The 14,586-nt window shown below is 35.1% G+C and overlaps 1 protein-coding gene across 1 annotated transcript in view; it reads left to right on the forward strand.

Annotated features, from left to right (window-relative positions):
* Positions 1 to 2,588: 2,588 nt before the first annotated feature.
* LOC122788744 (myoferlin-like) overlaps positions 2,589 to 14,586 on the forward strand; it is a gene marked incomplete at its 5' end in the record, with an annotated part of 518,429 nt that continues 506,431 nt past the window's right edge. The window contains 1 exon segment of the mRNA XM_044055638.1: positions 2,589 to 2,694. Coding sequence (XP_043911573.1) covers positions 2,589 to 2,694 — 106 coding nt within the window.

Here is a 14,586-nt window from a genome sequence, read left to right on the forward strand (position 1 = left end):
AACTCGACACTAAATCTGCACTGCCAATCATGAGCGGACAGGTGATCCGCTGTGCTGACCCCTAACCGGGAACAAGCGAAAAAAGAAGTTATATATAATATATACATATATGCATATATATATATATATATATATATATATATATATATATATATATATATACATGTATATATATATGTGTATATATAAATATCTTATATATATATATATATATATATATATATATAAACATATAAATATATAAACATGTATACACACGTGTGTGTGTGTGTGTGTGTGTGTGTGTGTGTGTATATATATATATATATATATATATATATATATATATATATATATAGATATAGATATAGATATATATATATATATATATATATATATATATATATATATACGCCTTCAAAACTGACAACACTGAAGAACCACAAATTCAAAACTAATAACTTCAGAATCATTTGCGTTATATTAGCTAAGAGGTAGACAAACTCAACGTAAACCGATTGTGTTTAGCGCTTTCATTCTTTAATATCGAAGAAGCAACCTATTCTGATGAAGTTCTTCGATAGTAAAGAATGAAAGCGCTAAATACAATCGATTTACGTGGAGTTTTTTGTCTACCTCTTATCTAATACAACACAAATGATTCTGAAGTTATTAGTTTTGAATATATATATATATATATATATATATATATATATATATATATGTACATATGTGTATATAGATAGATATATATGTAGATATAATAGACCACAAGAAAACTGGTACTTGTGAGCAGCAAATCTGCTAGCTGAGATTACTAATAAATTAGGAAAAAAGATCCGCACACTTTAGCCAAGCTCAGTTAAGACTTCATAGTAATCAAGCAGTTATAACTTCTTTAGAAAGCGTCTTTATTGAAAAACAAATACATGAGCACTTTTCACCTTAAATGAGTATCATCAGATCTATTTCCACTTTGCATGACATGCAGTATTTTTCAGCTTTAACACAGACATCATTGTTAATTAACTCTAGCTGGCATAATAAATATGTCACAGGCTGTTCATCAAAGCTACAGTAAGAAAAACATCATCTTTCATCCCTGTTCTGCATATCTACTCCTACTGCTAGCTAGTAGGTTATGCGCTATATTGCTATCCTATGTGGCTCCTGCCTAATTGATGCAAACACTTTATATTTGTCTTCTCCCTGGCTTTGTACAGTTATTAGTGCATGATTGTATCTGTGATGTGATAAGTCCATGCTGTTTGCAATATTTAGATGGGCAATAATTATTAAGAATATGTGACAGCCAGTCTAATTAAAATAATCAATTACTGTACTGTAGTAATCATAGATGTAGCTAGTCAGTATATTCTGGCTGAACCTGTAACTGGGAGCACCTTCTTTGTATCATTTATGTTGGGTAGCATACCGCCCTTTCCATGACCGGATGAATTCAACTTTCTTCGAAGATATCAGTTATGAGTGTGTTTATATAGATAGGAAAGGGCTCTGTCTTGTTAAACTGCAGCATTCTATGATAGTGAACCAAACATGGTTAAATAAGGAAAGGATAACTGACTTCTAATTCACTTTGTTCCATGTAAATGCTGTGAAAACGGGTACCTTATAAAAATTTGTCAGTAATGTGTGCCTTAAGTCCTAGTTGCCACAGTAATAATCCCTATAAAACACTGAAGTGTAGTTCCCACCCTGGGACTCAGGGAGCCTCCATTAAGTGTGTCTTGTACCTGTGGCTAGATATTATCTCAAATGAAATCATTCTGCCTGTCTCGTCCAAGTCACCTTGTGGGCAAGAGATCTTCACTTTGTCATCAAAGAAAAATGGACCATTCACAAAGTGTTTATGAAACTCATTCCAATAAAAGTTATTGTTTAAAAAGTAAAGACAAATCCTAAGATTTAATTTTAATGTCAAAATGTCAGATTTTCTTTAGCTTCACATCTTGGTCATTCTATGAATAGTGTTGGACTATCTTTTTATAAAAAGTTTGCAAAAGCTTTTTAGAATTCATTTGTGTAGTAATCCAGTCATTTTTCAAGGACAACACCCCTGCAAGCCCATTCACTCCCTTTGAAGTGATGGGCAAGCGCCACTGTTTTTGTATTCATTTTAATGGAGAATGAGGGGGGGTCAGTGCACATGCCTGTTAACACTCAAGATGTAGGTATACAGTGGCCTTTGCAGGGCAGTTCCTTAAGTGATTTAGCCCTCTCTAAAGACTCTGCTACCCTTGAAAGCAATTACCTCCACCAGAGATGTAGAATGGAATCTTCATCCTTTGCTATTTGCCACACCCCCTCCCACCTGAGAGAGAGAGGAGCAGGGTCTTCCTTAACATTTCTATTTATCCCTTAGCCAGCTCCACTAGTACTTGGGTTAATCAAAGTAAGGCATCTAGGTTATAGACAGTTTCATTACTGCATGCCATAAAGCTGAAAAATAAAGCAGTTCTCTTTAGTCATTTTTTATAAATAGTGCACGCAGAGGATCTTGTTGCATCCTACAGATATGTTTTCATTCTAATTAATGCTTTAAAGGCATGGGAGGAGTAACTGCATTTTCTTTTTCATTTCTTGTAAAGAATGGAGAAAAGTCTGCACCACCAGGTGAAATTGATTGCCCTCCAGGATGGCAGTGGGAAAGTGATGCCTGGTCATATGACATTAACAGAGCTGTGGATGAAAAAGGTAGGACGTTGCCATTTTACCAGATCCAACTTTTGACTTATTTGCACTTTGTTCTGTGTTGTTTTTGAAACTTTACTAATAAACCGATATCTTCAGTCTGCTAAATGGTAAAACAGTTCCATTTATTGTCTTCCCCAATTGTATTTAATAGCACTTATTGTTTCTTTGGTGGTAAATATAGCATTTATCAAGCAGTCTACAAACAGTACTACTCAACTGTTAGAGAAACTTTGAAAGCAATGCTAAAAGTATCAGTTGCTGTGAAGGAAGCAGCATGGTTTTGGGGCAAGGAGAAGCGCTTTGACTGTTGACATTTTATCCAATATGGATAAAGGGAATCTGACCGGTACTGTGTTTATTGATCTAGCCTGAGCCTTTGATATGGTTGATCCCTCATTTCTTCTTTTCTACCTTCAAAACATAGGCATCAGCCTTGATTCCACCAAGTGGGTTTGAAGACCTCCTTTCCATTAGATCTTTTAGGGTAAAAATAGGGTGTAATCTATTTCATCTTGCCAACACCCAGTCAGGAGTTCCACAAGACTCTCTTCTTGCCTTTATTGTGTTCTCTGTGTTCATGAATAACCTCTCCGTATACTTGCACCATCTTCCACTATTGTATGCTGATATGTTCATCTCGAGTGATCTGATCCGTCTCAGAATTTATTAAATCTCTACTTCAAAAAACATACACTCTCTTTATAATTGGCTCAGCTCCAAAAGACACTTACTGATACTTTTATAAAAAGTGTCTTGGATGTTAGAAACATTTTGATTCAGAATGTCTTGGATTTGTTCTTTACACTGCAGAGTGTAATAATAGCCCCATCAGAGCCAGTGTGTCCTTTAGATGTCTGGGCTTATGGCTTGAACATTCCCATAATCTCTAAGAACACATTGAAAAGCTGAGAGCCATTGTGAAATACCTCCCTTTCTTTGCCAATAAAATCTCTCAACTTCACTCTTACCTTGCCAGACCAGCTGCAGGCAAGGCCATCCTTACTGCACAAGTTGCGTACTGCTTCCTGTTACATTACTCCACCTCTGTCAAAACCTCTACTACCCTTCACACTCTGTCTACTTAAATCTGCCCCTTCATTTCAGTCTCCTCCTGAAATTATCATTACTCTGAGGCTGTGACTCCCCGTACAAGGCAGAACCAGTGTTGTTCTTGGCTCTGTTCTTTTCAAAGCATTCCTGTATGATGACTGCTCCCATCTTGCCCCTTAACAAGTCGCCTCATTCAAGTTAAACTATACATGTTCTGTCTTTTCAATCCTGACCCCCAAACTATGGGATTCACTTCCCAAGGACTTAGTTGAATTCACTGACTACTCATTTCTTAAAGAGAGATCTGAAAACTATCTAAAAAAAAAAGCAGCATAAATGTGGATACTCAGATAAAGGGCATGCCCCATAAAGAACCCTCCAAATAGGAAGACCCTAATAATAGAGTACCTCTCATCCTCCTCCTATTTATTCAAATAATCTCTACTGCTTGCACCTAGTTTTTGAGAGCACCAAACTGGTCTTGTGTAACTCCAGTGAATCAGCCCTGCTCTTGAAAATCAGGTGATTACTAATAATCAGATAGCAACCACTGTGCATTGTTTGATTTTATTATCAAAACCGACTATATTTTCTTCAGCTTACTTTCCTGTTTAACTTTCATTCACAGTTTCTCCTTCCTCTTTAACACGTGCCTCTTAAAGCTAAGTGCCCTGCTACAGTACTTTCTTTATGTATATGTTACATTTGCTTTTGAATTGCTGTTACCTTTGAATATTCTGCAATTGTTTGAATGTTTCACATTTAATAACCTCTTCCTATATGTATGCTTCTGTGTTACTGGGCATTTAACCCAGGCTGAGCCTGCAGTTGGTCATTCGTGATCAGTGCTCTGTCTCGGTACACAAATACAAATAAGCATGGGCCTGCAAGGAGAAGCACATGTACAGGAGTAGGTATCAGATTTTAAAATGTCACCATTTAGAAATTTCAACATTGTACATTCGGTGTTATAACTTGCAGTGCATTGCTTTTCATTCAGTTGACATGGACCTTGCTTGTCAGGTTTGTTTTTTTCTCTCTAAGTTTTGACCCTGTTGCTGAGAACCAGTTTCTTTTCCTTGGAATTGCACCCAGAAAGGGTGAGTCCTCTCTTGAAAAGGGTATCATTCAGGTAATCATGCCTTTGCTGACATCCTGGCAATGAGGGAATTTGTACTGTCCAGGTTTGCAATATTCTCCACCTCGGAGGCCCACAATGCCTTCTCCATGCAACTGCATGCTTTTGCATAACTCCTTTGAAGACTACTACCAGTTGTTGGCTTAGTGAACCCAATGCTTACCCACAATACAGGCATTTTCATTGCTGCCCTTCCTGTATGAGAATGTTGTGGTATGCAGCAGCATCTGTATCACGTGAACTACCAATCAAACTCTGGTCACCTGGGCTGTAGCCAGGGCTTCATCCCTCTGTGCCTTCAAAGCTCATTTGTCATATTACCTTTAATTCATGTTTTGAAAGTGGCTTCATTCTTTTGTGTTAATAGCTGTCAGTTTCTCATGTGTAGTGGTATGTCTTCCCTAAGAAAGTTTATTATTTGAAGCATAATTCCTGATGAAATGAATGATGACCACCTTGGAGATTTCTTTCTACAAGTTTGAGTTAGGTAGTTACTGGAAAGCTACTAATCCTCTGTTCCTCTGACCTCTGAGGGGTATTATTGTAGTAAGAAAATAAGTCAATAAGGTATCACTTTGATATTGTTTATAGCTTTGACATTAAATCAGTTCCTGCTAAAGAGCAGCAGTGTAATTATGAGAAGGACTGGTTGAGCAACCCCTGTGTACCCATGCCAAGTTTACATAGCAGTAATAATGAGAAATCGCAGGTCTCTAGTTATAGTATTTTAGAGCAAGGAGTTTAGTATGTCAATGCTTCTTCAAATCAGTGCTATTCAAAATCAAAAAAATTTTAAACCGTATATAGTAGTGAAGCTAGGTTTCAGCATGTCCGTTCTGATGAAACAGTTTAGATTATTATATTTCATCTTCTACCTGTGATGCCATGGCCTCATATGACAAAATCATCTTGTTGGTCTGTCCCTCACCTTTTAATCCTTATTCAGAAGGGTAAAGCAGAGTGTACCCAGTGGAAGAAGATTATTATCTTCTAAGACAATTCATCTTGCAGTATTGTGAACCATTCTACAGTTTTACCCCAAGAACAGAAAATGTCAGGGATAACAAATCTACATCTCTACCTGTCAGATTGGGTCTATATTAGATAAATGCTTAAATGTTTGAATCTCTAAAGGTCGACCTTTAGAGAGCGAACATTTAAGTGTTTGAATATCTTTAAAAATTAAAAAAAAAGAAATAAAAGTAAAACAAAAAAAAACTAAAGGGAGTAAGCAGGGGGGCAAGCCTTAGGTCGACCTTTAGAGATTCGACCATTTAAGCATTCGTCAATGTAATATAGACCCTGTCAGATGTTCTAGAGGAATGTTATGGCCCCTGCATGTTTGCTTTTCCTGTCAAGTCCTAGAATATTAAAGTCCAGGAGTGTTACTTCATTGTCATTTCTTTTTCTTTTTTTTATACCATGTTTCTGTAGCTATTACTATGTCTGGGGAGTATGTAGTATTTCATACATGAAATTCTTAGTTTTATTGCATAGGCTCATATTTAGAAATGAGATGTTTTAATTATGTGTGTGTGGATGTGCTCATTGTTGAAAAGTTTGAGGTATTGGTGTTTTTAGGCCAGGGTTGGGTGGATATATCCACTAATTTTGGAGGTGAAATAGTTATGCACAGCTGGTTGTATAGCTGGTTGTGGAAGATTTAGGTTAGGTTTTATTGCAGTTTTTGTAGGTATTGTTTTTTTTCTTGGTAGGTCTGTAGGTAATAAGGTTGGAATATGTCCATTGATAAAGATAGGGTGACAGCAGGATCTTATTTGATGGGAATGGGTTAACTGGGGTTGCATACTTTCTGTGGGAGAGTTTTGGTAGCTGGAAAGATGGCCCAAAGTAGTGTTGAGACAAGGTAGTAGAGTTTAAGTTATAAACATTAGTGGAAGTAGTTTGCAGGTAGTAAAAGGAAGTGTAAGTGTAGAATTCTCATGGGTGATCTGGAAATAGGAGGAGGAAGGTGTTGGAATAGTTTAGAGGAGGGAAACTGAGGGGATTGTGTTTAGTGTGTTATGGGATGTCATGTAATGGGATAGTGTTGAGGTGTTGGGTGATGAAAAATTCAGTGTAGCAGTTGAAAATGGTAACAAGAGTTGTATATCAAATTCTCCAAGCTGCAATAACCTCAGTGGTGTTTATATTTAACCTAGTATTGTAAGCAACTAAGGCCTTGCAGAGGGTAACTCAAGTGGTTTTGTATACAAGTGGAACTGTCTTCTAAGACAATTCATCATGCAGTATTTTGAATCAAATAACTTTTTTCCCAAGACCAGCTGATGTCGGTGATAACAAATCTACTTCTATGACTGTGAGATGTTTTCCATAAGACTCTGCTTTAGGGCTCTATTTTTTTCCATGCTTGTTAATTATTTGGTCTTGAGATAGTCTGAACTTGTGATGATGACCCTTTGTGTTGACCTTAGTGATTACGAAGGGCTGAACTTGCATTCAAAGTGATGTTCGGTGAGTCTAATACTAATTTAGGAGCTATCCTTACTAGTCTGACCTAAACCTAGTAAAAGTTATTTATATGTGATACTAAATCATAAACAATCTTATCTAAATGTGAAATTTATGCACACACACAGAAGAGACATTTGAGATAATACCAGAATTTTAAATACCTTTAATTTGTGATTGGAACATTCCCTCATATTTAGAATCTAATGGACAGGGATAAACTGAATGAATTTCTAATTAAGTCTAATAAAATTATAGCTGTGGAGATGAGTAATGAGGATAATGTGGCAGGGTGGAGTCTTTAAACAAAGGTGTCGTATCTGCACTAGGTCTTTAAAGGCCTGGATTTTAATCTACAAACGCAGAAAGATGGTGGCAAATCAATCAAATGAGGTGTGCACCAGCATTAAGCAGAGAAGCTTAAAATTAATACCGGTAGGTGCAAAAGGTTGAAGTGTCATTGAGGGATTCTTGGCTATGGATTTAGTTGGAAGTCAAACACATCATTATCAATATAAAGAAAGCATATAAGAAAATGGTGAGACTGAAGTTGGTATTTATTCTGCTAATTTAATATCATTATAATTGATAATCCCCTTATCCCAGACATAATATGAATTAGTGTCATATGTAACTGTCTGTTTATTCAGTAAACTCCTGCATTTATTTAGCCTTTTGTCTTTGATTTGTATTAGGTGACCTGCACACAGCACTGCAAGGCATACTATATCATATCCCTCTGTCCCATTCACCTTTATTGTTTGTGTTTTGCAAATATCACAACTAATTATTATACCAGCTTTTCATGACTAGCTCCCATAATGAAACTGTAACTTTTGACTAATGTCAAAATGCTCCTCATTATCAGGTGCCTACTTACCAGCAGGTTTGAAGGTGCCTCTACCCTACTTTCACAAAGTGCCCCTGCTAGGTGTCCAGCTTGTTGCAATCTCCCTCTCTGTTTTATTTTTTCGGATTGTATATGCCCTTCATATTCTGAATGAACTCTTTCCTGTCCATTACTTTTCCCCCTGCCACAACTCCACAACCTTAATTGTGAGCAACAGATTTCATAGTACACATTTTGGTACCATCCTTCAAAACGTTTTACCCTTCAAGGCTCCATTGCAGCTTATGTCTTGGATATATTTTAAGAACTAGTGTATGTAAAAATGTTCACTGCACAAAAACAATTCTTAAAAACTAAAATGCCAAAGTGGATTTCCCTAGTGCATTAAACTACACTGCCCCCCTTTTGTACAATTAATGTGAGTTATATAAATGTCCTTTTTATTAGAAAAGTAATAATAAAAAGAAGCAAAGCTCAAATTGCCATCAAAGAGCACATATTGTCTGAGTAAGTAACAGGTGCAAGTACTTGCAGTAATATAATACTTATTTAGTAAGAAAAAATACTTCCTTTGGTGGTTCATAAAGTTCCGTAGTTGGTGCCCTTTGAAAAAGCACTGTGCCTTTATTTTATGGCAACTATGCTAGAGATTAGAGTTGCTAAATTTGGTCTGTACTCATAACACTAAATTAACCCCTCCCTTTCCTCCCCATTCTGTGAGGTCAGAAACATGTAGTCCTTGTACATGTAACATCTGGTATAACTTCGTAATTTGATCACTTCATATGTGATTATATCATTGTTATTCGTCCCTGTGTAGTATGCAAGGAGAAAGTGATTCATAAAACATGTCTGCACTGACGTAATGATTTGCAAGTGACAAGTATGGAGACTGCTCAGTATTTTCAAGCCAAATGCAAATGCATCATTGTGTGGATGCAGCCTGTTTAAATTATATCTGTGTGCATCATGGGGAACTGTGCCATCTAAGAAGTTGTTTAGTATAGTGAGCCATAAAATTCCTTATGCAAGATTCTGGCAGAGCAGCATAGGTGTATATGGCTATTGGCCACATAATACACATTGACTTCTATAGGAAGTCTACAGCATTCCATGTTAACGTGTTAAATGAACAGAGCAGATGTATTTGCACAGCTCAGCAATAATCAGTTATTGTCTGTTGGGTGGGCCACCTATCCACAAGTGTTTCAGCTACTCAGATAGGTGATTGACTGCTGTTTATTAAAAGTTGCTAAGCAGATGTCGAAGGTCTTGAAGAAATATTTTATTGCTGTAGCTGTTTTTAAGTTGATAGTGATTTTTGTGATATTTTTCCGTCGGTTGTTTCTGCAGATTGGGTGGCCATCTTTACAGAAGTCATGCAGCCTGTCAAAACCTATTTTCAGAATATCATCATTCATGAAACAAAGTGCATGCTATGGATTCTGGCCACATTGATTGTTTCAAATATTGGCTCTTACCTGTGTCCTCTAATTTTCCAGAAACTTTGCAGTGGCATTCTTACTGCATTGCATTCCATTCCTTACCATTGTATACTTGCCCTTTCTTAGGGCACTAGATTGTTCTGCACCTTGCTATGAAAACATTTCTAGGAACCTGATTTGTTTTTGTTTTCTTAAGTCCTTTGTCTGTCTCCTAACTTCAACGGTCACACCTTTTGAGGTCTGTCATTTCAGTAGTCTGTTTTCATTTCCTAAAATGTGCATTAGTAGCATTAATTGTTAGTGTAAAGAAGTTGCTTGTAAACAATGAGCCCTGCTTCCCAACATAACTTATCCTCAGAACAAGTATACTGTTTCCACTTTTGGGGTTTTCTAAATACATTTTTTTCTCTGTCAAGGAAATTTAAATTATTTTTGCACTTATATTTCAAAGTACAACACTTGATGTTCCTCCGTTCAGAGCAGAGCACAACCTATAAAACCTGTTGTATAGTTATGCAGAAGTTTTTTTTTTTTTTTTTGCTACATTTGATATGTCCCCTGCACTGTTACTAACACAGTGCAAACTGTTAATACAGAAACATCTTTACTTTCCCTTGATCCATTTATGTTATCCAAAACTAGTCCAGTTATTTTATTAACCCATGCCTTTTATATAGTACTCCCACAAAGATGGCTTTAACAGCCACTGTCATAACCTTAACAAGTCTTCTTAAATACATCCGTGCATATGGGTTCTTCTGATAAATCAGATAATTTAAGCTATGGGATAGTTCTGACAACTTTGTCTCAGTGAGGTGAAAAGAAAATAGATTACAAGTATGAGAGACCCAGACCATACATACCACCAAGTACTGTACAACTTATAACTCTGGCAAGGGTTTTCACACACAGTTTGCAGGAACTCATAAATACAGTGTGTTCAATGTTTCAGGCGAACCTCTGTATCATAATACTAGTAGTAAGCGTATCTCATCTCTTTCTCTCTCTTAGTCACTTATTAACTTCTGTCTGTTTTTCATGAGTTACTATATATACGTTCTCTAATGTCTTTACTTTCTCTCCAGTTTTCTATAGCCTCTACCTTCCTTTCCCCTTTTTTGAGTTATGCATCAGTCTGCACTCTTACCTTCCCACCTAACACCCTGTTAAGCTTTAGATATTTACTTACCTGCTTAAATGTCTAACTACCTCTTCCTTCTTGTCTCTTAGTGGTTAACACCCACATTTGCTTTTCTCTTTATCCCGGAGTTCTTAGATTTATTTATAACTTGTTTTTCATTGTCAAATAAACCTACTGATAGCAAAATACTTACTGGACACAAGCCTTGCAGAAATTGGCGAGCTGCAGTAATTTTAATAGTACTGCAATATAATCAGGTGTACTTTAACATAACTTATCCCATTTCATTAGTGTTTTACTTTGTCAATTTTGCTATGGGCACTAAACAAGTCACTACATAGAGGCAGGAATTACATCTTACAACTGTAAACCACACTGTGGTGGCAAGTCCCTTGTGTCTCCTAACTACACTACCTTACTTATAACACCAGCAAAGTTACACAGCCTCAGGGAGAATGGATTATTTGAAAATTATTTCCTCTTCACCCACACCGTAAAACAAAAACCTTTTGTACCTTCTAAAACTACTAATTTTTTTGCTCATATGCCAACACTAATCTTGTTTTGCTATAACACTTAGTTGTGTAAACATAACCAGAGTATGATAAATAAATAGACTTTAAAGTAAAATATGATTAATTATACATGTTTGGCCAGCATGCCATGCCCGTAAATCAGTTATACTAATGGAAAAGGTCCGGTTCGGACTTCAGTTATCTTCGTTAAAATTAGATATTTACTTACCTGCTTAAATGTGTAACTACCTCTTCCTTCTTGTCTCTTAGTGGTTAACACCACATTTGCTTTCTCTTTATCCCGGAGTTCTTAGATTTATTTATAACTTGTTTTTCATTGTCAAATAAACATACTGATAGCAAAATACTTACTGGACACAAGCCTTGCAGAAATTGGCGAGCTGCAGTAATTTTAATAGTACTGCAATATAATCAGGTGTACTTTAACATAACTTATCCCATTTCATTAGTGTTTTACTTTGTCAATTTTGCTATGGGCACTAAACAAGTCACTACATAGAGGCAGGAATTACATCTTACAACTGTAAACCACACTGTGGTGGCAAGTCCCTTGTGTCTCCTAACTACACTACCTTACTTATAACACCAGCAAAGTTACACAGCCTCAGGGAGAATGGATTATTTGAAAATTATTTCCTCTTCACCAACACTGTAAAACAAAATCCTTTAGTACCTTCTAAAACTACTAATTGTTTTGCTCATATGCCAACACTAATCTTGTTTTATATAACACTTAGTTGTGTAAACATAACCAGAGTATGATAAATAAATAGACTTAAAGTAAAATATGATTAATAAGACACAATATAGTCAAGTAAAAAAATAGATGCACAGTCCAGTTTGTTAGTGACCTAAGTGAACCAAAGCAAATTACAGTTCAGTAAGTGCTTCAGATTTAACACCACACTTAGGGCATGTGTCACTGCAGTACAGTCTATGTGACTGGCACATGTGCCTGCCATAGAGTTTGTGTAGTTTACATGGGCCCCTGCACTTTAAATGGCTGACATGTCACTATAGTATGGTAAGTGTGTCTGACGTCAAGTCCCTGCAATACAGTTGGCCTTTTGCAACACTTATGCTCCTATAACCAATTAACCTGATTGTTTTTGCTCTCTTAAATTTTTTTTTTATTTTTCAAATACAGTTGAATAAATTCCATAGTATTCATGTATAACATCTTAAATAACTATGTGCACTATTTACATAAGCCTGACACTATAACAGAGGTCAATATGTACAATTACTTTATAGGTATAGCAATCCAGTTATCAGAGTATGTCTGTTCAGTTATTGTAAAGTGTCAATCAATGATAAGGCTTTTATCCATGGATTGTTAATAAATGGCTTAGGATGAATCCTTAAATTCTTTAATTTTAATTTCCAACAATGCAGTGGTCTTCAGTAGGTTGTAGAAGTCTTCCAAAATCGGTATTGTGTTTGTATTCCATCTTCTTATTATACACTTCCTTGCGATTGCAAGTATTGTCCATACTAGATACATATTTGACTCTGTCAAATGCGGACCTCTGTACACATTTAATAATACTAGAGCTTTAGATAAGTTAAACAATTCATTAAATAAAGCTTATAAAAAGTTTTTAATACCATTCCAAAATGGCTTAATTTTAACACAGTCGAAGAAATATGATTCCAATCTGCATTTTGTATTTGCTAACACCTCCAACATATTTCCTTTGTGAAAGAATTTATTTTAGTAATTCTGTCTGGAATTAAGAATGCTCTGTGCAAGCATTTCCAATTAAAAACTTTCCAGTATTGTGTAAAGGATGTATGTTTTATTGATAATAAAATGTTTGATTTCATTTCTTCAGTTAGCTGTAATGAGTGTCCTTTTGTTATACAATTCCAATATGATGATTTGGGTGTTTTATAGTTTATCAGTATCTTGTAAAATTTCGAAATACTATTTCCCATGTCATAATCATTATATATGATTTCATATAGTTATTTTGTAAGTTTAGGTATTTCTTTAAATGAAGAATTACTAATTCTGCATAAATCTTGCGAATACGTCAGAATGCTTTGCATAGTTGGCCAATCTTGTTGTGGAATTTTGTATGTTTCTATTGTTTGCATATCCAGAACTTTTAATTCTTTGATACATTGAAACCAGCAAACTAATCCTTTTTTTTCCTCCCCAGGAATTAATTGTTTCTCTATATGTTTTATGTGGATAGCTCTTTGTAACTATGAATGGTGTTAAAAGATCAAACAAGATTTTTAAATGTATATTTGCATTAATAATTTTACTAAATGAGTAAATGTAATAATTAATCATATGAGTTTTAGTGGGCTAAGTTGTGTTACATTGCATACTAATACATAATATGCACCGTGGCAAATTGTTTTTATCTGCTATTTGAAATTTTTTTTTGTACAGTTAGTAATTCTTTCCAATTTGCAGAATAATTTGGACTTATCCAATCTGAGATTGTTTTAGATACTGATGTTTTTATATATGTTTCTGTATCAGGACAGTTTAATCTTCCCTGTTTCCATGGTCTGATATGATGTATTAAAGCTATTGTGTTTCTTTTGGGAAACCATAAAAATTTTATTAGGCATGAGTTTATTTCTTTGAGTATATTCCTTTCTGGTAACAGTTGTATTGCCAAAGCTATATGTAGAATATTGGGTAGTAAAAACCATTTTTCTTAACTGTAGTCTGTCTTCAAATGTTAATATTATTTTATTCCACTTTTCCACAGAGATTTTAATTGTATTGATGATATTTAATTTTTTGAGACTAATTCATTATTATCCTTGCATAACTCAATTCCTAGATATTTTAAGGTAGATTTTTGTTTCCCTATAATGTGATTCCCCTTTGTCTGCAATTCTTTTTTTTTATTTAAAAATAAAAAAAATGATTTTGATTTATTGAAATGAAGTCCTGTAAAATGTGTCAATTAAAATATCTAATTCTTCTAGTGTCTTTTTTGTATTGGATAATGTTAATAATATGTCATCTGCAAAGAGCATTACTTTAGAATCGTATTGTTCATAAACATCTACTCCTTTGATTTTTGCATTGTTATGCATTGAATCTGCCAATATTTTAATGGCTAGAGAGTAAAAAACACACTTTTATTACTAATAAAATAATTTAGGTAAGCGCTTTTGAGGTAACTCTCTTCAGACCTTAATAAAAACTTCTGCAAGCATTCAGTTTTAAATACAAATAATCAATAAAAACAATGAGAATTAATGTGGTAAACCTCTTTTTCATAAGAGAG

This window comes from Protopterus annectens, chromosome 14.part0, assembly GCF_019279795.1.
Source record: "Protopterus annectens isolate FY-2018-M chromosome 14.part0, PAN1.0, whole genome shotgun sequence".
NCBI classification, from domain to species: Eukaryota; Metazoa; Chordata; order Ceratodontiformes; family Protopteridae; genus Protopterus; species Protopterus annectens.